Source organism: Oncorhynchus keta, chromosome 33 (assembly GCF_023373465.1).
Source record: "Oncorhynchus keta strain PuntledgeMale-10-30-2019 chromosome 33, Oket_V2, whole genome shotgun sequence".
Classification (NCBI taxonomy): Eukaryota; Metazoa; Chordata; class Actinopteri; order Salmoniformes; family Salmonidae; genus Oncorhynchus; species Oncorhynchus keta.
Window position 1 is genome coordinate 4,679,473 of NC_068453.1, and position 19,696 is coordinate 4,699,168.

General features: G+C 41.4%; 2 protein-coding genes and 1 long non-coding RNA gene across 5 annotated transcripts in view; all 3 read right to left on the minus strand.

Annotated features, from left to right (window-relative positions):
* Positions 1-1,343: 1,343 nt before the first annotated feature.
* Positions 1,344-13,859, minus strand: LOC118365866 (uncharacterized). Of its 3 annotated transcripts, none has more exons than XR_004821840.2 (4): positions 13,486-13,859; positions 12,617-12,683; positions 4,198-4,255; positions 1,344-4,078 (listed from the first exon to the last, which is right to left on the minus strand). It is a non-coding gene; the product is annotated as an uncharacterized LOC118365866 (long non-coding RNA). The 3 variants fall into 3 exon arrangements; XR_004821839.2 differs by having other exon boundaries at positions 13,352-13,859; XR_004821838.2 differs by having other exon boundaries at positions 13,025-13,859.
* Positions 13,860-16,395: 2,536 nt separating this feature from the next.
* LOC127914561 (putative nuclease HARBI1) lies at positions 16,396-16,974 on the minus strand. Its single transcript, XM_052491606.1, has 2 exons — positions 16,548-16,974; positions 16,396-16,478 (listed from the first exon to the last, which is right to left on the minus strand). Exons 1-2 carry the CDS (start codon positions 16,972-16,974, stop codon positions 16,396-16,398), a joined length of 510 nt encoding a protein of 169 aa, XP_052347566.1.
* An 864-nt stretch (positions 16,975-17,838) lies between these two features.
* LOC127914562 (putative nuclease HARBI1) overlaps positions 17,839-19,696 on the minus strand; it is a 3,920-nt gene continuing 2,062 nt past the window's right edge. The window contains exon 4 of the mRNA XM_052491607.1: positions 17,839-17,903. Within this exon, the coding sequence (XP_052347567.1) occupies positions 17,839-17,903 (65 nt within the window). The remainder of the gene's footprint in view (positions 17,904-19,696) is intronic.

The window sequence follows — 19,696 nt, forward strand, 5'->3', positions numbered from 1 at the left end:
TTCATTCTTGTGTGTTATAGGTCAGAGCAGGGTCAGTAGTTCAGAGTGTGTTTCTGGGACTGTGTGTGTCATCATGCCTGTGTGTACAGGTGGTGTAAGAATGTAGTAGTCTATAGGTGGTGGTGTGGGAACAGGTCTCAGTTTTGGGAGAGGCAGTGTGTTTCCTCTCAGGGTGAGACTGGCTCTAACAAGGTGCGAGGTGCTAGAGAGGAGAGGGGGAGAGGGAGAGGGGGCACTGGGCCCTAGAGTGTGCCGTTGGAGGTGTGAGGAGAGGGGGTGAGGGCTGACCTGACACCCCAGCACCTCCCATAATGAGGCCAGAGGGGTGAGGCGTGGTCAGGAGGGCCAGCGGCAGGGACACACTGTGGTTACACACATATTGGACACCAAGTGACCCTCTACTAGGGTCACACTAACATGAGAAACAATTGGAGCAATCTTTACGCAAAGTTCACTCTAAAGATAGAAGTACTGTATACTGCGTTGTGAATATTCAGTCCTCCTGTCTCATACTGTGAGATAGACTAAAGCACCCTCTGGCGACTTCATTCATGAATTGCATTTCAAACCATTACAGTAAATGGTTTGAGCCATCCAAGTCGGACTGTTCTCTTTGCTACCGTACGGCAAACAGCACCGATGCACCAAGTCTGGAACCAACAGGACCCTGAACAGCTTCTACCCCCAAACTATAACTCAGCTAAATAGTCAGTTAAATACTTAACCAATATGTACCCGGACTATCTGCATTGACCCTTTTTGCTCAAACTCTTTTGACGCATAACATACACTGCAGTTACTGTTTATCGCCTATCCTGTCGCCTAGTCACTTTATCCCTGCCTATGTACAGTGCATTTGGAAAATATTCAGACCCCTTGACTTTTTCCACATTTTGCTATGTTATAGCCTTATTTTAAAATGGATTAAAAGAAATTGCTCATCAATCTACACACAATACCCCATAATGACAACGTAAAAACAGAAATGTTTAAAGTTACTATTGGCCTTATGGTGAATTACCTGATCGTTATCATTCCTTTCCGGCAACTGAGTTAGGAAGGACGCCCGTATCTTCATAGTGACTGGGTGTATTGATACACCATCCAAAGTGTAATTAATAACGTCACCATGCTCAAAGGGATATTCAGTCTCATTTTTCTATTTTTACCCATCTACCAATTGGTGCCCTTCTTTGTGAGGCAATAGCAAACCTCCCTGGTCTTTGTGGTTGAATCTGTGTTTGAAATTCACTGTTCGACTGAGGGACCTTACAGATAATTGTATGTGTGGGGTACAAAGATGAGGCAGTCATTCCAACGTTATGTTAAACACTATTATTGCACACAGAGTGAGTCCATGCAACTTATTTAGGCTTGTCATCACAAAGGGGTTGAATACTTCTTGACTCAAGGCTTTTCCTTTTTTATTCATTTGTAAAAATGTTTAAAAAAAAACTCAAATCTAAATTGTATACATTTTTCTTTCAGGCTGTAGCACAACAAAATGTGGAAAACGTCAAGGGGTGTGAAAACTTTCTGAAGCCACTGTATCTGTAATCTGTAAAAAAAACTAAACAAATCTAAGTAACTTTTGGATGGGCCAATAAAATAAATATGAATAATGAGTATGTTGTCACGACTTCCGCTGAAGTTGGTGCCTCTCCTTGTTCGGGCGGCGTTCGGCGGTCGTCGTCATCGGCTTTCTAGCTGCCACCGATCAACGTTTCTTTTTCCATTTGTTTTGTCTTGATTGTACACACCTGGTTCCCATTACGTTAGAATTTATTCTCTATTTAACCCTCTGGTTCCCACATGGTTTTGTGCGTGTTTGTTCTTTGTTTAGTGTTCAAGACTTCTGTGAGCTGGTGTGTTTTCCCTGCGTGGAAATATTTGTTGTATCTTTTCGAGTAAAGTACGTCTTTTACTCAGTTCTGTGTCCTGCGCCTGACTCCGTCCTAACCGCTGCACATTGACATATGTAAGTGGGGTTAGGGTGGTGAGTTTCCCCTTACACTGAAAGTGCTTTGGGTGTCTAGAAATGACATAGTTTAAGTCTATTATTATTATTATTAAAGTATATTATTATTATTAAATTGCTGCCATCTTCCATACGTTGAAGACCATGCCTTTGTACAGAGATGGAAAGTGTTACAAATGGTTACATCAACCGATCCTTGACTTCGGCGATATCATTTACAAAATAGCCCTCAACACTCGAATCAGCAAACCAAATGTAGTCTATCACAGTGCCATCTGTTTTGTCACCAAAGCCGCATATAATACCCACCACTGGGACCTCTATGCTCTCGTTGGCTGGCCCTCACGACATATCTGTCGCCAAACCCACTGGCTCCAGGTCATCTATAAGTATGCACAGCCAATCTGTAAATAGCACACCCGACTACCTCATTCCCATATTTTTACTTACCCTCTTGCTCTTTTGCACCCCAGTCCAAGTGTAATATTGGGATAACTCAAAATTGCATACATTTCAACTTTATATCTGACATTTAAGCCCATAACCACGTGTGTGTGGTGTGTACTTTGGTTTCAAAGTAGATTTGTACCAAGAAACACTCTGTGTGACCCTGATTTAGTCCACTGCAGTAAAAGGTTTTAAGATAGCTAGGAGGGACAACCACATAACATTTTTCCTCAATAAAGTAGCAATCAGCTAAATTAGAAGTACATTCTCCCTCAATAAAGTAGCAGTCATCAAAGTCAGAGCTAGTAAGAAAAAAATGTGCATGTCTCTCCCCTGCAAGCCGGTCGGCATACATCATCTAAACCGGCGTACGTGTTATCACATCTGATTGGTCGAGTAGGAGATCCTGATTTTTTGGCTGTGGTAACTAGTGATGACCCTCCTAAAGGTATTCCAATAGGTTCAACAACTCCCCATTTCTCACATTAGTATGTCTTCCACTTAGTGTCAGTATTCAGGTCACTGAAAGGCATATGTACATTGTCAAAAACACCTTCTACAGCTCCACTTGGGTTGTCAGGGAGGACTACCCTCAGAGTTTACCCTTAAGACTTCACATATTCATCCATGCTTTCAACTACTTGAGAGCTCTATGGTTCTTCACTCGAATCTGATTGGGCTACATCAGGGGCACACATCTCTTGAGCCTGGTCTTTTGGCATTTGAGAGCTCTATGGTTGTTCACTTGAATCTGATTGGGCTGCATCAGGGGCACACATTTGCAAAGGAACTTGATCAACTGTCACTATTGGTCGAGTTGGTGGTGTATCCCTACCACTGAGGAAGTACAGTTCCCGCTCAGCCCAGTCAAAACTGTTCGCTGCTCTGGCTCCCCAATGGTGGAACACACTCCCTCACGACACCAGGACAGCGGAGTCAATCACCACCTTCCGGAGACACCTGAAACCCCACCTCTTTAAGGAATACCTAGGATAGGATAAAGTAATCCTTCTCACCCCCCCTTAAAAGATTTAGATGCACTATTGTAAAGTGGCTGTTCCACTGGATGTCATAAGGTGAATGCACCAATTTGTAAGTCGCTCTGGATAAGAGCGTCTGCTAAATGACTTAAATGTAAATGTATGTATCAATATCAGCTAACTGGGCTTACTCACCACTATGGAAATTGCTTAGATGCTTTCTGAAACCTACTTAACTTTTAAATTGCAATGAACATCATCCTGTGCACATGTCAAAATGATATTTTTACCTTGATGTAAACCATGCAAAAGCTTGAGGTGATGAATCAACGTGCAAGGTGTGTCATTCAATGACTGGTAAATGTAGCATCTATATATTGTCAGTTTAACTCTCAGTTCCTTTACCTTGGAGCGCTCTGGTGCTGCCAACACCAATTTCAAACACTGTTGTCTGGAGGAAGATGTACATGGCACGGAGGGACTCGTCGTATTGTGCGCTGAACACAAAGTGGGCCTTAAAGAGTTAATCAAGCGTTTCTAGAGAGGTGTGCCTGGCATTGGATGAGTTTCTTGTCCATGCAGATGAAAAAGGTTGATTGTCTGCTTTGTTGTTCCGGTAGTGAGTAGGTAAGGTTGACGTGGTCTCTCGATCTCGTTGAGATGCTAGGTCAGGCTCCGACAAGATGTGGAAAAGGAAAGAAGGACTAAGTGGATGGCGTTTCACTGGACATGAAAGTGTACACATACTGAACATGTAGACAGACCATATGGAATCACAGAAATCAACAATACCTTTTAAAACACCACCAGACAGTCCATTGAACACGGATCTTTTGTGGCCCCTTCCGTCCTGCAGGTTGAGGAGAAAGGAGATGCAGAGGGAGGAGTGAAACATGGGAAACATGACGAAACAAAGAAAAACATTCACCTTGCAATCAAATGAAACATGGCATATTATCACAAAACATGCCAATTCCCTCCCTGTTTACCTAGACCAGGCCTGGGCAATTATTTTCCATGGACGGCCACATGAGAATATATTTTTGGCATCACGGGCCAGAATCATATTACAGGGTTATACATCATGTGTATGACTGTGTTGACAGATATATCTACTGTAAATCACATCCAGATATGCTGCTTATTTTACTTTGTTAACATGCACAGAAATAAACCACATCCATGTTCTCCTTTTGGTAGGTATTTTCATTATTAAACGTGCAATGAACTACACGGAGGGAAAAGTACACTGTGCATTCAGCACCACGGACAGAACCCTTGTTAACGGGTATGCACAACAACACAAGAAAGAGAGAGAGCTCAACATTACATTTCAACTACTCAATCAGTGTGAGGAGTGAAGTCTCTGATGGGCATTGACGAGAGCAGTGAAGTCAGGTATAGTTTCTGACGTCGCTATGCGCAGGATTGCTGAGAGGTGAGAGTCAGTAAGAGATGATCTGTGCCTTGACTTGTTATATTTCATCACTGAAAATGTCTGTTCACATACATAGGTTGACCCAAACAGTACAAACATCTTCTGAGCATGACTCCTAATCTTTGGAAAGTTTTGTTCATCTAGAGATGATGTCAGTGACATTGTTTTGAATAGTTATCCAATCACTGCATCAGACTGAAGATCGATCAGCTCAAGTATACAGTCATTGTGATTGTTATCCACATTGAAGGTGAAAGGAGAGGCAACCAAAAGAAAGCCATTTTCCAGACTTTGTAATCCTCAAAACTACGAGAAAACTCACCGTTCAAAGCACGCAGCAGCGATGTATACTCCTCCCGCTGGTCATCTGATAGGGAACAGACCAGTAGTGTCGGAAGGTGGGTGAGATTGTTGGCTTCTACTTGGCAGGTCTGGAGGAGTAATTTTCCCTCAGTCGGCAAAATCAGCCAACCATTCTTTATCTTGCAGCTGAGGGAAATCCACATACAGTATTTTGTTTCATTTGCAAAAACTCAGCAATCTCTGACTTCGGGTCCCACGACTTTTTAAGCACCTTTCCCAAACTCAGCCATCTCACGTTTGTGTGGTAGGCGAGATCTGCATAACCCGACTCTGTCTCTTTCAGCAGTGAGACAAACTGCCCGTGGTTTAAAGATTTTGCTCTTATGAAGTTTACCACTTTAGTGACTGTATCCACAACATGGCTCATTTTCAGAACACGTTTACAGAGCACCTTCTGATGAATAATGCCATGCAGGAAAATCATTTTATGATCTGGGTTCAGCTCATCTACTTGATCTTGTATCCTCTTCAAATGGCCAACGTTTTTTCCTGTCAAGTTTGGGCAACCATCAGTGGTCCCACTGGATAACTTTTCAAAACTCAGTCCCAGCTTTGCCACACATTTATTGACCTCCCCCAATAAATATTTCCCTGTGGTTGTGCTCTTCATTGACTGCACTGAAGCAAGCTCCTCTGTAATTTCAAAGTCTGGGGTTATGCCTCGTAAGAATATCAACAATGTCACACCCTGAACGTAGAGATCTTTTTATTCTCTATGTTTGGTTGGTCAAGGTGTGACTCGGGTGGGAAACTCTATGTTCTGTGTTTCTATGTTTTGGCCGGGTATGGTTCTCAATCAGGGACAGCTGTCTATCATTGTCGCTGATTGTGAATCATACTTAGGCAGCCTGTTTTTCCACCTCAGTTGTGGGTAGTTGACTTTGTTAGTGGCCTGTTCGTTTTTGTTGATGACATTTATAATAAAGAAAAATTTAAGCTCACCATGCTGCACCTTGGTCTGGTCATTTCCACGGGGACCGTGACAAAAAAATGGTGCTGTGTCACGTTCTTCACTGCTCTCTTCCAGGGCCAAGGAGAAATAGGTGAAGTCCTTTAACTTGTTTTTCAACTGTTGTTCCATATTCTCTGAGATGTCGTCAACACGCCGTGTCACTTTTCGTCTTGACAGGGAAACAATGACAAATGGCTCTTTCTTGTCGGGGCAAAGTATTTAATGAATTCGTCCTCAGCGAATGTCTTGCTTTGTTTAGCAATTTTGTGGGACTGTACATAGCTAGTTCTTGCAATTCTGTTCGCTGAATGCAGTTTTGTGAAGTCCTTGCCGCTTTTACAACTGAGAAAGCAACTCTTTCGATGCACTTGCCCTCTGCTCACAAGCCCTATTCCTATATTTCTCTGCATGCTTCATCTGTAAGTGTCAGGACAAGTTGTAGCCTTTCAAGCCAGCGACGCTCTCTTTGCACACTAAGCACACAGCTTTCCCTGATTCTTCAATAAAATAAACATGTCCATGTCCACTCTTGCTGGAACACCCTACAATCAGTCTACTTTCCTTCTCTTTGAAGAACACTTTTTTTTTGCAATTTCTAGCGAGCTACTATATACACTACTATATACACAGTTGAAGTTTACATGCATACAAACTTGATTTTCAACCACTCCACACATTTCTTGTTAACAAACTATAGTTTTGGCAAGTCTGTTAAGACATCTAATTTTTCCAACAATTGCTTACAGACAGATTATTTCACTTAATTCACTGTATCACAATTCCAGTGGGTCAGAAGTTTACATACACTAAGTCGAATGTGCCTTTAAACAGCTTGGAAAATTCCAGAAAATGATGTCATGGCTTTAGAAGCCTCTGACAGGCTAATTGACATAATTTGAGTCCATTGGAGGTGTACCTGTGGATGGATTTTAAGGACTAACTTCAAACTCAGTGCCTCTTTGCTTGACATCATGGGAAAATCAAAATAAATCAAGACCTCAAAAGAAATTGTAAACCTCCACAAGTCTAGTTCATCGTTGGGAGCAATTTCCAAACACCTGAAGGTACCACATTCATCTGTACAAACAATAGTAAGCAAGTATAAATACCACGCAGCCATCATACCGCTCAGGAAGGAGACGAGTTCTTTCTCCTAGAGATGAACGTACTTGGGTGCGAAAAGTGCAAATCAATCCCAGAATAGCAAAGGACCTTGTGAAGATGCTGGAGGAAACCGGTACAGAAGTATCTATATCCACAGTAAAACAAATCCCATATCGACATAACCTGAAAGGCCGCTCAGCAAGACAGAAGCCACTGCTCCAAAACCGCCATAAAAAAGAGACTACGGTTTGCAACTGCAAATGGGGACCAAGATCGTACTTTTTGGAGAAATGTCCTCTGATGAAACATAACTTTTGGCCATAATGACCGTCGTTATGTTTGGAGGAGAAAGGGGAGGCTTGCAAGCCGAAGAACACCATCCCAACCGTGAAGCACGGGGATGGCAGCATCATGTTGTGGGGGTGCATTGCTGCAGGAGCGACTGGTGCACTTCACAAAATAGATGGCATCATGAGGTAGGAAGATTATGTGGATATATTGAAACAACATCTCAAGACATCAGTCAGGAAGTTGAAGCTCGGTCACAAATGGGTCTTCCAAATGGACAATGACCCCAAGCATACTTCCAAAGTTGTGGCAAAATGTCTTAAGGACAACAAAGTCAAGGTATTGGAGTGGCCATAACAAAGCCCTGACCTCAATCCTATAGAAAATGTGTGGGCAGAACTTAAAAAGCGTGTGCGAGCAAGGAGGCCTACAAACCTGACTCAGTTACACCAGCTCTGTCAGGAGGAATGAGCCAAAATTCACTAAATTTATTGTGGGAAGCTTGTGGAAGGCTACCAACAGCGTTTGACCCAATGAAACAATTTAAAGGTAATGCTGCCAAATAGTAATTGAGTGTATGTAAACATCTGACCCACTGGGAATGTGATGAGAGAGATAAAAGCCGAAATAAATAATTCCCTCTACTATTATCCTGACATTTCACATTCTTAAAATAGTGCCGATCCAAACTGACCTAAAATATAGATTTTTTTAAACTTTTATTTTTATTTAATTTATCCCCTTTTTCTCCCCAATTTCGTGGTATCCAATTGTTAGTTACTGTCTTGTCTCATCGCTACAACTCCCGTACGGACTCGGGAGAGGCGAAGGTCGAGAGCCATGCGTCCTCCGAAACCCAACCAAGCCTCACTGCTTCTTAACACAGTGCACATCCAACCCAGAAGCCAGCCGCACCAATGTGTACCAAATATTAAGTTCTGCTTTTCTGATGTATCAAATACTTATATCATGCAATAAAATGCAAATGAATTACTTAAAAATCATATGATGTGATTTTCTGGATTTTTGTTTTAGATTCCGTCTCTCACAGTTAAAGTGTACCTATGATACAAATTACAGACCTCTACATGCTTTGTAAGAAGGAAAACCTGCAAAATCTGCAGTGTATCAAATACTTGTTCTCCCCACTGTATATTGTATTTTAATATTTTTTTCTCCCCAATTTTCATGGTATCCAATTGGTATTTACTGTCTTGTCTCATCGCTACAACTCCTGTATGGACTCGGGAGAGGCGAAGTTCGAGAGCCATGCGTCCTCCGAAACCCAACCAAGCCGCACTGCTTCCTTACAATGCCCACTTAACCAGGAAGCCAGCCGCACCAATGTTTTGGAGGAAATTCCGTACACCTGATGACCGGCCCACCACAGGAGTCGCTAGTGCACAAGACATCCCTGCCGGTCAAACCCTCCCCTAACCCAGACGACACTAGGCCAATTGTGCACCACCCGTTTGGTCTCCTGGTCACAGCTGGCTGCGACAGAGCCTGGACTCAAACCCAGAATCTCTAGTGGCACAGCTAGCACTGCGATGCAGTACCTTAGACCACTGTGCCACTAGGGAGGCCCTAGCTACTATTTGTAACTGTGACGTGTGTGTCAGCCTGTCAGTCACGGTCTGTCCTCGTGCAGTTATTTATACGTGCCTTCAAAATAAATGTCCCACAAGCGGTGGGAGTTAAAATATTACACAAAGAAGAGTATTCATTGGGCTTTAATTTGAATAACAAATACGTTTTTCAAAAGTTTACTATTGCAAATTCTTTATGTGATTTGAGTGGCCCCCGGACCCGGTCTTTGCACAGGCCTGACCTAGACAGTCATCATCGTGGTTTCTTGTAGATTTCAGCAACCGCTGCGGCAAGGGTATGCTTGTCAGGTTCTCTCGTATCACTTAACTGATGTTTCTGGGCTGAAGATAATGTACATAATTCAATAAGACATTACCAGTCCTTTTGTGTCCAAAAGCCTCAGGAATATAGTAAGGACAGTCGATGTCTCCGGGTTGCGGAGAAGGTACTGTCTTTACTGAAATGTTTCTTGCACCTTCAGCAGTATAGTCGATCTGTCACGGGTACAGTTCATAAGTGATATGGCTTCCTTGTCTAATTGGATGTCTAGTTGAATGTTAAGGTGACTCACATCACTCCCAACGGTAGGACTTCCCTGATTTTGACTTGTCTTGGTCTCTGAACTTTTCTCACAAGGCTTTGATGGGCTATGACATTTTTTTGTGCCACTTATCCAGGAAGCATGTACAACATTGGCTGTCGTAGTACTGCTTCTGGGAAAACAACATATTTTAGTGCCCCCCCCTCCCCCCTACCTGTAGCAGTAATGTAATGGTTGCATAGCATTAGATAAGTAGTCATTCCTGTACTTTGGAACAACAGTAAACATTTTGGTTTTATCTACAAATGGAAAAATAGACCTGCACATTGTTTTTGTTCTGTAAATTGGAGATTATTTTTGTTCAATAATAACTCCTGTTACTTAAGAAAGAATTAATAGCAAGTAATGCTTTAAAGTAAAACAATTGGTCCTTTGTAGCTCAGTTGGTAGAGCATAGTGCTTGTAACGCCAGGGTTGTGGGTTTGATTCCTGGAAACACCCATATTTAAAATGGATGCACGTATGACTAAGTCAAGGCATCTACCAAATGGCATATATATACAGTGCAATGAGACCCCTAGACATTTTCCACATTACGTTACATTGAGGAATAACAGCGAAGACGACAAACCTATTTAATAACACATGTGGAATTATGTTGTAAACAAGTGTTCAATCAAAATATCCACCTTTTGCCTCGATGGCAACTTTGCACACTTTTGCCATTCTCTCAACCAGCTTCATCAGGTAGTCACCTGGAATGCGTTTCAATTAATAGGTGTGCCTTATTAAAAAGTACATTTGTGGAATTTCTTAATGCCATTGAGCTAATCAGTTGTGTTGTGACAAGGTAGGGGTGTTATACAGAAGTAAGCCCTAAAAGGTAAAAGACCAAGTCCATATTATGGCAAAAACAGCTCAAATAAGCAAATAGAAATGACAGTTCATCATTACTTTAAGACATGAAGGTCAGTCAATATGGAAAATTGCAAGAACTTTGAAACTTTAAGTGCAGTCGCAAGAACCATCAAGCGCTATGATGAAACTGGCTCTCATGAGGACCGTCACAGGAAAGGAAGACTCAGAGTTAACTCTGCTGCAGAGGATAAATTAAGTCGAGTTAAACTGCACTTAAGATTACGGCCCAAATAAATGCTTCAGAGTTCAAAGAACAGACACATCAACATCAACTGTCCAGAGGAGACTGCGTGAATCAAGCCTTCATGGTCGAATTGCTGCAAATAAACCACTACTAAAGGACACTAATAAGAAGAAGACACTTGCTTGGGCCAAGAAACACGAGCAAAGGACATTAGACCGTTGGAAATCTGTCCTTTAGTCTGATGAATCCGAATTTTTGGTACCAACTGCCGTGTCTTTGTGAGACGCAGACTAGGTGAATGGATGATCTCGGAATGTGCGATTCCCATCATGAAGCACGGAGGAGGAGGTGTGATGGTATGGGGGTGCTTTGCTGGTGACACTGTCGGTGACTTATTTCAAATTCAAGGCACACTTAACCAGCATGGTTACCACAGTATTCTGCAGCAATACGTCATCCAATCTGGTTTGCGCTTAGCAGGACTGTCATTTATTTTTCAACAGGACAATGACCCAACACACCTCCAGGCTGTGTAAGGGCTATTTGACCAAGGATAGTGATGGAGTGCTACATCAGATGAGCTGGCCTCCACAATCACCCGACCTCAAACCAATCGAGATGGTTTGGGATGAGTTGGGCCGTAGAGTGAAGGAAAAGCAGCCAGCAAGTGCTCAGCATATGTGGGAACTCCTTCAAGATGGTTGGAAAACATTCCTCATGAAGCTGGCTGAGAGAATGCCAAGAGTGTGCAAAGCTGTCATCAAGGCAAAGTGTGGCTACTTTGAGGAATCTCAAATATAAAATAATTTTAGATTTGTTTAACACTTTTTTTGGTTACAACATGATTCCTTGTGTTTTTTCATAGTTTTGATGTCTTCACTATTATGCTACAATGTATAAAATAGTAAAAAATAAAGAAAAACCCTTGAATGAGTAGGTGTCCCCTAACTTTTGACTGGTACTGTATATATATATTGTATATATATATTTTGGCGGCGCACAATTGGCCCGGGGTCATCTCGGTTGGGGGAGGGTTTGGCCGGGGTAGGCCGCCATTGTAAATAAAAATTAGTTCTTAACTGACTTGCCTCGTTAAATAAAAAGTGTAAAATATTAGGATGTTAATCTATGAACAAACGATCCGAAAATACAAGAAACACTCCAAAAATATTTACTTTGAAAAGTCACCCATTGTCACAATACTGCACTGGAATCATTGTAGTTCTCATTTCAACATCAGTCTATAAGGGGGAAATATCTTTAGTACTTATGGCAATAGCCCAAACATTATTATGATAGAACCATATCAGTCGATTAGATCAATCTTGATGTCACCATTCTTAAATATTTGTCTTAGTACAGCAACATGTCAGAGTGTTTTTAACCTGTTTAAAAAAAATCTGAACCACTATTTGAGTTAGTTTCTACTTGCATATGGGCTACTTTCAGGGCAAGTAACCATTCTACATGAAAAATCCTGAATGTATCCTACAAATTATGGAAATCCTCAGCTCATCAACGCCAATGTGTGAACTTCAACTCACCTCGGTTCCATGTCCTTCCATTTTGAATGATTAAGCTATTGCATGTAGGTTTATACCTGCACTTATTGTTTAATGTCAATAACATATCAGATAAGCTAATAGAATAGACATTTCGTGAGGGCAATGTGTCATCTTTTGACACCCGTCAGAGCATTGTTACAGTTCAGTATTGTGCCTTTTATTAATGGGCCAGAAGGAGGAACCATCTAACTAAAACAGGGGAAATTACAAACGTACTCTATAAGACCTTTCTGTTAAATAATGTTATCAATGAAGTTGAAAGACTTACCAACTGGTTCTCTCAGGGTTGATAGTTGCGTAAAGGGCCCCTCAAACGGCAGCCTTGAAAAGTAGGCCTTCAGCAAAACAATGAAAGGTTGAAGAAGTAGAGCAGACCAAAGTCAGCTAATCTAACGGCCTGTGTACGATATCTAATTTCAGTTAGCTAAGTATTCAAAATAACATCCATTCATTTACACATAAACACAAGTGCAGGAAATGGATACAGCTGCACACTAAATGCAGATAGACCAAAACCTTTAGTGCAAATAAGCAACTGTCCTACGAGGCGCCATGTTACTTCTACAATATGTTAAATATTCACGTGTTCAGTTAAATCATTTTGGCTACATATGCATTTCATTGAAACTAGAATAAACCAAAAGTGCAATAACACTAAAGCACTGCCTCACTCAACTTTGATTGTCTGCTCATGCCTTATGCATTTCAATGTCAGGATTAATAAACAGCCCCATCAGGTGGACACCGGAGCATCTTCTTTTTCTTTAAAGCTTTGTGGCAGACGACAACTATTGGTGTATTGCCGCCACCCACTATTCCATTGCGGGATAATACAAAAATACATCTGAACAACCATCCCACTCCTTCAGTCACATTCAAATCACATCCCTACAGACTCATGTGCCTGTGAGGAAGAAGCATTCATCGAGAGGATTCCTTGCAATTCCTCCGAAGAAAAGTTATTGATCAGCCACACTCACAATGCCTATTGTCTGTGACTTACTCTACGTTTGTGCTGTGCAGTTGATAACCAAAGTAACAAAACGTCCACCTTCTAACATGCAACATGTCAGGATCCCTGTGTTGACAAGGAACATCATCTCTACTCCTACTACCATTACTTCTTCAGCTTCACACCTTTCTTCTTCCACTCTTCGCGACGCCTCCGAATAGGAGACACTCTGGACAGCCCTTATTCTTGCCACCTCTGTCTCCTTCATCCTAACAGGACATTTCAAGAATTCGGGTGCATGTTCACCACCACAATTGCAGCATTTAGGCTCACCTTGCATAAAATACTTCTCCCTTCTACATACATGTAAATTATTTGGTGTCAAATGTATCACAATACATGGGTTTTGGCATGAAGGCTCTCACAGGGGATCTCATTTAACCCAACTACACTTGAGAAGGGAGAGACTATTCATCAAAAAACAATATGTCTACCATGCGGTTCAGTCGTTCTGTCCTAACCACTTGATCCAATTCTTCACTTATATCCTTTGCATTTACTTCTAGCACCACCCCAGAGATAACACCCTTGATTGGCAACATGCTTCGAAGATCCACCCACGACACAGATAAATCAAATCAAACTTTGTCACATGCCCCCGAATACAACAAGTGTAGTAGACCTTACCATGAAATGCTTACTTAAAAGCCCTTTTTTTTAAATGGTATTTCACCTTTATTTAACCAGGAAGTCTAGTTGAGAACAAGTTCTCGTTTACAACTGCGACCTGGCCAAGATAAAGCAAAGCAACACAGAGTTACACATGGGATAAACAGACGAACAGTCAATAACACAATAGAAAAATCTGTATGCAGTGTGTGTGGAAATGAAGTAAGGAGGTAAAGGCAATAAATAGGCCAATGGTGGCGAAGTAATTACAATTTAGCAACCAGCAGTGTAGTTCAAGAAGAGTTAAGAAAATATTGACCAAATCAACTATAGTAAAAAATTATAAAAAGTAACATAACAATAACGAGGATATATACAGGGGTTACCGGTACCGAGTCAGTACGCGGGGGTACAGGTTAGTTGAGGTAAGCCAGTAATACGTCCAAAAAATAATTTAAAAAATGCTCACATTTATTTAAAAAAAACGAACTTTCCATGTCCCAAATACATTTTCTATGGGGCAAAATCATATTCAAACTACAAGATACGGACAACATTTAAGTAATTCACAGACGACCGGTAATACGTCCCAAAAATATAAACAAAATGCGTCGTCAGGGGCCTGTTGCACAAAACTAGGATAGGGATTAAGCCAGGATATCTTGGTGATCCTGGCTCAATTGATCCGTAATCCGGTTGCACTAAAGATGGATAGGGGGCAGGAGGATATGTTATGGTATAAATTACCATGGAGATTTATTCTGTGGAGCTAGCCTGCTCCAGACCAGGCTAAATTCCAGGATCTATTTAATCTCATCCCTAATGTCAGTCAGCAGTCACCACAAATGGAAACCAATAGTTATTTCACTGCTCACTATACATTGTTATCACATATAACTAGACCCACTGTCATTATTTAAACATTTGTGATCATTAATTTCAATGATTTTGGATAAAAAATGATTTTTAGATGTTGCTATCATTAGATAATTTACAGTTTCCCATAGACTATATATAAAATGATAGAATATTAGGGCCACAGAGGGAAAAAAAAAAAAAGACAAGTCATAATATTGTAACCAGTTGTTTTAAAGGAGGACAGTTGTTAAAATGACAGATGCGGGGCATTTCGTGAAATTGTACTTCAGTATGGTTTCATAAACAAAGACATGCTGATGTGCCAGAATATTAAGTATCACATTGTCATAAGTATCAAAACAATATGTAGCTTTTCTGCAGAAAGAACCAGCCTCATAAATTTATGACTTTATCCTTTTCTTCAGTGTGGCCCTAGTACTCTGTCATATAAACAAATACACATTCCATATGAATATAAAAACACAATGTGTAACATTATGTTCCTTTATTGAATAAGGACAAAACAAAGCAGGTAAACCATCAGCTCCTTTCGAAACTGAAGTCACAGTGACTCTACAAGATGGAAAGCACAGAATCCAAGCATATTATACAAAATGATACATACACATTCAAAGGTCTGTATATAACACACCCTGCATGTCTGCACACTAAAATAAATGCAGGACAAATCCATACACATCAACTGAACAGACAAATGAATGGATGCAGTAGCCTCCTGCAGCCTTGTATTACACACAGTATACCGCACAAACATCATAAGAGGCCAAATTCATAAAAACGAACCCAAAAAACCCAAATTCCTCTGCCACCGCAGGACATATTTAACCAAAATTGAAAGCACACATACTAACTAAAATAATTCAACACATATTGGTCCCTCAGCAGCCGACCACTGTCGTCATCAGGGAAGATTGCCGGATTGTCCCAGTCCATGGCTGGTGGCACTCTGGGGCCCTCTCCTTCCTCAGGCAGGCCACATTGTGGAGGACAGCACAAGCCACAGTAATATCACATGCCCTAACAGGGCTGACCCTTAATTTGTGAAGGCAGTGAAAGTGTGCCTTCAGGAGGCCAAAGGTCATTTCAACTCTGGCCCTGGTCCTGGCATGGGCATGGTTGTAGGCCTGCTGTGCTTCCCGGGGTCTGTGAAAGGTGTCAGGAGAAAGGCTGGCAGCCACACCCCTGTCTCCCAGCAACACACCAGAGAATTCACCTGTCAACACAAAATCTCATCATTACTACCTCATAAACACAGTGATATTCTTGACACAGCCATGATGGTTATAAATAGGGGTTGTGTGGCTTACCTTGTGATAGGCACTGATAGATTTCAGAGGCCCGAAAGATTCTGGAGTCATGGACTGAGCCAGGCCATTTTGCCACAACATTGCTGATCACACAGTCAGCATTGCAGACCATCTGAAATCATAAGATGAGGAATATTACACCAATCAATGCACATCACTGGCAATGCAGAGTGTTCGTCAATGGACAATATCAAAAAGTTATGTTCACCTGAAAATTAATGCTGTGAAAGGATTTCCTATTCACAAAATCGGCCTCATGGGCACCTGAGGGGCTTTTATCCTTATGTGTGTGCAGTCCACTGCACCAATGACATTGGGGAAACCTGTCACACAAAGTAATGAGTATCCTACTATGTGTTAACAGTTGTCCTGTAATTTGTAGATCCTCTTACCTGCAATCCTATAGAACTCCTCTTTGATGTCACAGAGTCTTCTGTGGCCAGGGAAGGAGATGAAGACATCTGCTAATGCTTTGATAGCCAGACACACACTCCTTATTGTGCGGCAAATTGTGGCCTTGTTCAGCTGTTCTGCATCCCCCACTGAGTACAGGAAGGCTCCACTAGCAAAAAAGCGCAAGGCCACACAAACCATTTGCTCCACACTCAGTGCATGGCTCCCGTGCAGTGCGGTGCTTAATCCTGGGACCCAGTAGTCTGCATAGATACCTGATGCCATCTGCAGAAAACCTGTATCTTTCATATAGATGGTCGTCAGGAAGGCCAGTGGGTCCAACCGGTCCCTGAAGACCCTTTCTCGCCTGAAGGCTCTCCTCAGCACAAGTGCTTCTTCATCCACCACATTCGCACGAATGGGCATGCCATTGTCAGAGCAGAAAGGAACACACAATTTTGGGCCTTCATATAGGCTAGTGGCCACACCTGGTGCTGGGGGTGGGCAAAGAGGGCGATGCCTTATAACGATGACTTGGTTGTACTGATTGCTGGGAAAATAAAAACCTTAGAAAGATGCCACCGTCCTGTGTGCTCACAATAAGAGCTCATATGTCATGGCTCACTTGACTTTACGAGAATATACCTAATTTTTATTTTGAGCTGTGTCATCTTCTTGGAGCTGGGGAGAAATACAAATAATGATTAATACATTTGTGTTACAGTTAGCATACAGTGTACATTGAAGGCATATCTCACCTCCCTCTCAAGTTTTTTTATTTCAAGGTCCAGTTTCCTAATTGTCCTCTTTTTATTTCGACTCCAGTGCAAGATTGTCCATCTTTTTCTTCTTGTACTGAATGTCTATGTCTGCCAGTTCTATTTGGCGCCGGAGGTGGTTGCCATACAACTTTCTGATAGCTTGTGAGCTCTGTGAACACAATACAATTAGCGCAGCTGGAATTTGGCAGGATGTGGTGTCCTTTATTAATACGCACTATGTTGCCAGGCTGGTTTTCCCACTGTATAGCATCTGGGTCCTGTAAAAGAAATTAGATTTTTGATTTTGATGAGGACTCCTCACCATTGTAGAGTAAATAGTACTTTCACAGTCTTACCATGATACCTCATGCCTTCTGGAATCCAGAGATGGTCTCCTCCTCATCATCATCGTCTCCATCATGTGCTGTTGCTGCTGCACTGGGGCCCTTCACCCTATCACATTTAATCGGATTCATTGAAGCTAGTAGACAAGACATGCCAGGCCTACAGTATGCCTTTGATGGAGTACTCACTGGATCAGCATCGTCTGGTGCTTGTGCTGGTGGTCTAACAGGAACACAGTGCTGCCAGACACTGCAAGGCAATAGGTAAACCAAAGTCAGACAGTCCAAATTGATTCAATATGAATGTGGTTGTATCCCATGTAGAGATGGAAGGACATACCTTGAATGAAGCGGGTGGCATCTTGGGAGGAACCTATGCTCGTCTCTTTCCCCCCCAGGGATCCCCTCTAAGACGGGCCTGCCTTTATTTAGCTCCAAGGCCATGTCCTCTGCTGGGGTAAGGTCAGCCTTTGGTGACCCACCACCCGTGCCTTGTCTGTGGCATTCTTTTTCACTGCTAAAACAGTACAGACAATGTGTGAGCAGGTACCTTCTGGGTACAATATATGCTTGTGCTTTGTTAAATATTAGTCAGGGACCATACCATTCTGCAGAATGTTCTTGTATTTGATTTTGACCTGCTGCCATGTCCGTTTTGGCCCGTTCATGTTTAATCTACACACACACACACACACACACACACACACACACACACACACACACACACACACACACACACACACACACACACACACACACACACACACACACACACACACACACAAAAAATTACTTGGTATTTTTTGTCTTGTTTTCAGTAAAAATAACAAAAAAAAAACTTAAATAAAGATGTATTTTCTGATTTGCTAAATGACCTAGCAAAATAAGTATAGTTTAGACAAAAAATATAAACTTTAAGTAAATGTGTGCTTAAAACAAGCAAATAAAAATCTGTCAATATAATAAAAATTCTCTTGAAATAAGTTTACTTTTTCCATAAACACTTAATTTTAGAAAAGTTCTCGTTTCACTGGCAGATTTTTTTTGCTTATTTTCCTAGGTAATTTTGCTCAAGAAAATATTCAAGATGTTTTTTAGATATTTTTTTTTACTGAAAACAAGACAAAAATACTAAGAAAGAAAGACATTTTGCAGTGCAGTGAGCAAACCGACCTTGGGTCCTTTGAAAGGCGCTATATAAATTAAAGTGATTATTATTATAGCTCATCTATTTATTCAATTAAATTTTTATTTATATAGCACTTTTCACAATTGTTTCATTCTGTCAAAGCAGCTTTACATTAATGAAAGCAGGAGAAACACAAAAAACGGTGGACAACATAAGAAGCAGAGTACAACGGCTAAGATTAAACCGTACTGAGCGTAGTAACGTTAAATAATAATGTAAGGCATTTACATTTTTACATTTAAGTCATTTAGCAGACGCCTTATCCAGAGCGACTTACAAATTGGCTTTAATAATAATTTATCATAGCTTTATACAGTGTGATGGACTTACTTTACACAATTTCACTCATATCTGCAGTGCATTTCAATTAAAAAAAATTTAACCGTTTCATAATTACAGTACAACTGCGTTTTTGGAGATGTGAATTAAATATTTGAATTGTAATTGTGATGTTTCAGCGGAGCGGTGAGTGTAATTGTGCACTACTTACGCATTCAGGCGGTCTGCAATACTTTGCCACGCTTTTTCTCTTTGCTTTATCACTGTGGCGGTGTTGCCTTTCTTCTTAATTATATCTTTTACCTCCTCGTATGCCTCCATGAGGATTTGTGCTTCCGACGGGGAAAAGTACCCCGCGGCTCTAGTTGCCATGGTAAGTCAGTTAATCTGTGGCGGGGTCCATTTGAGTGAGCCGCAGGAGCGCGCACCTATCCAGGATTGGTTTCACCTGGTTTAATGAATCCGTGTCTGCTCATCCTGGCTTGGTCTTTGTGCAACCAATTAAGCCTGGACGCACATGTTTTGGCTTCATTGAGCTCAGCTGAGTCATTTATCCCGGATGTCTTAATTCTACT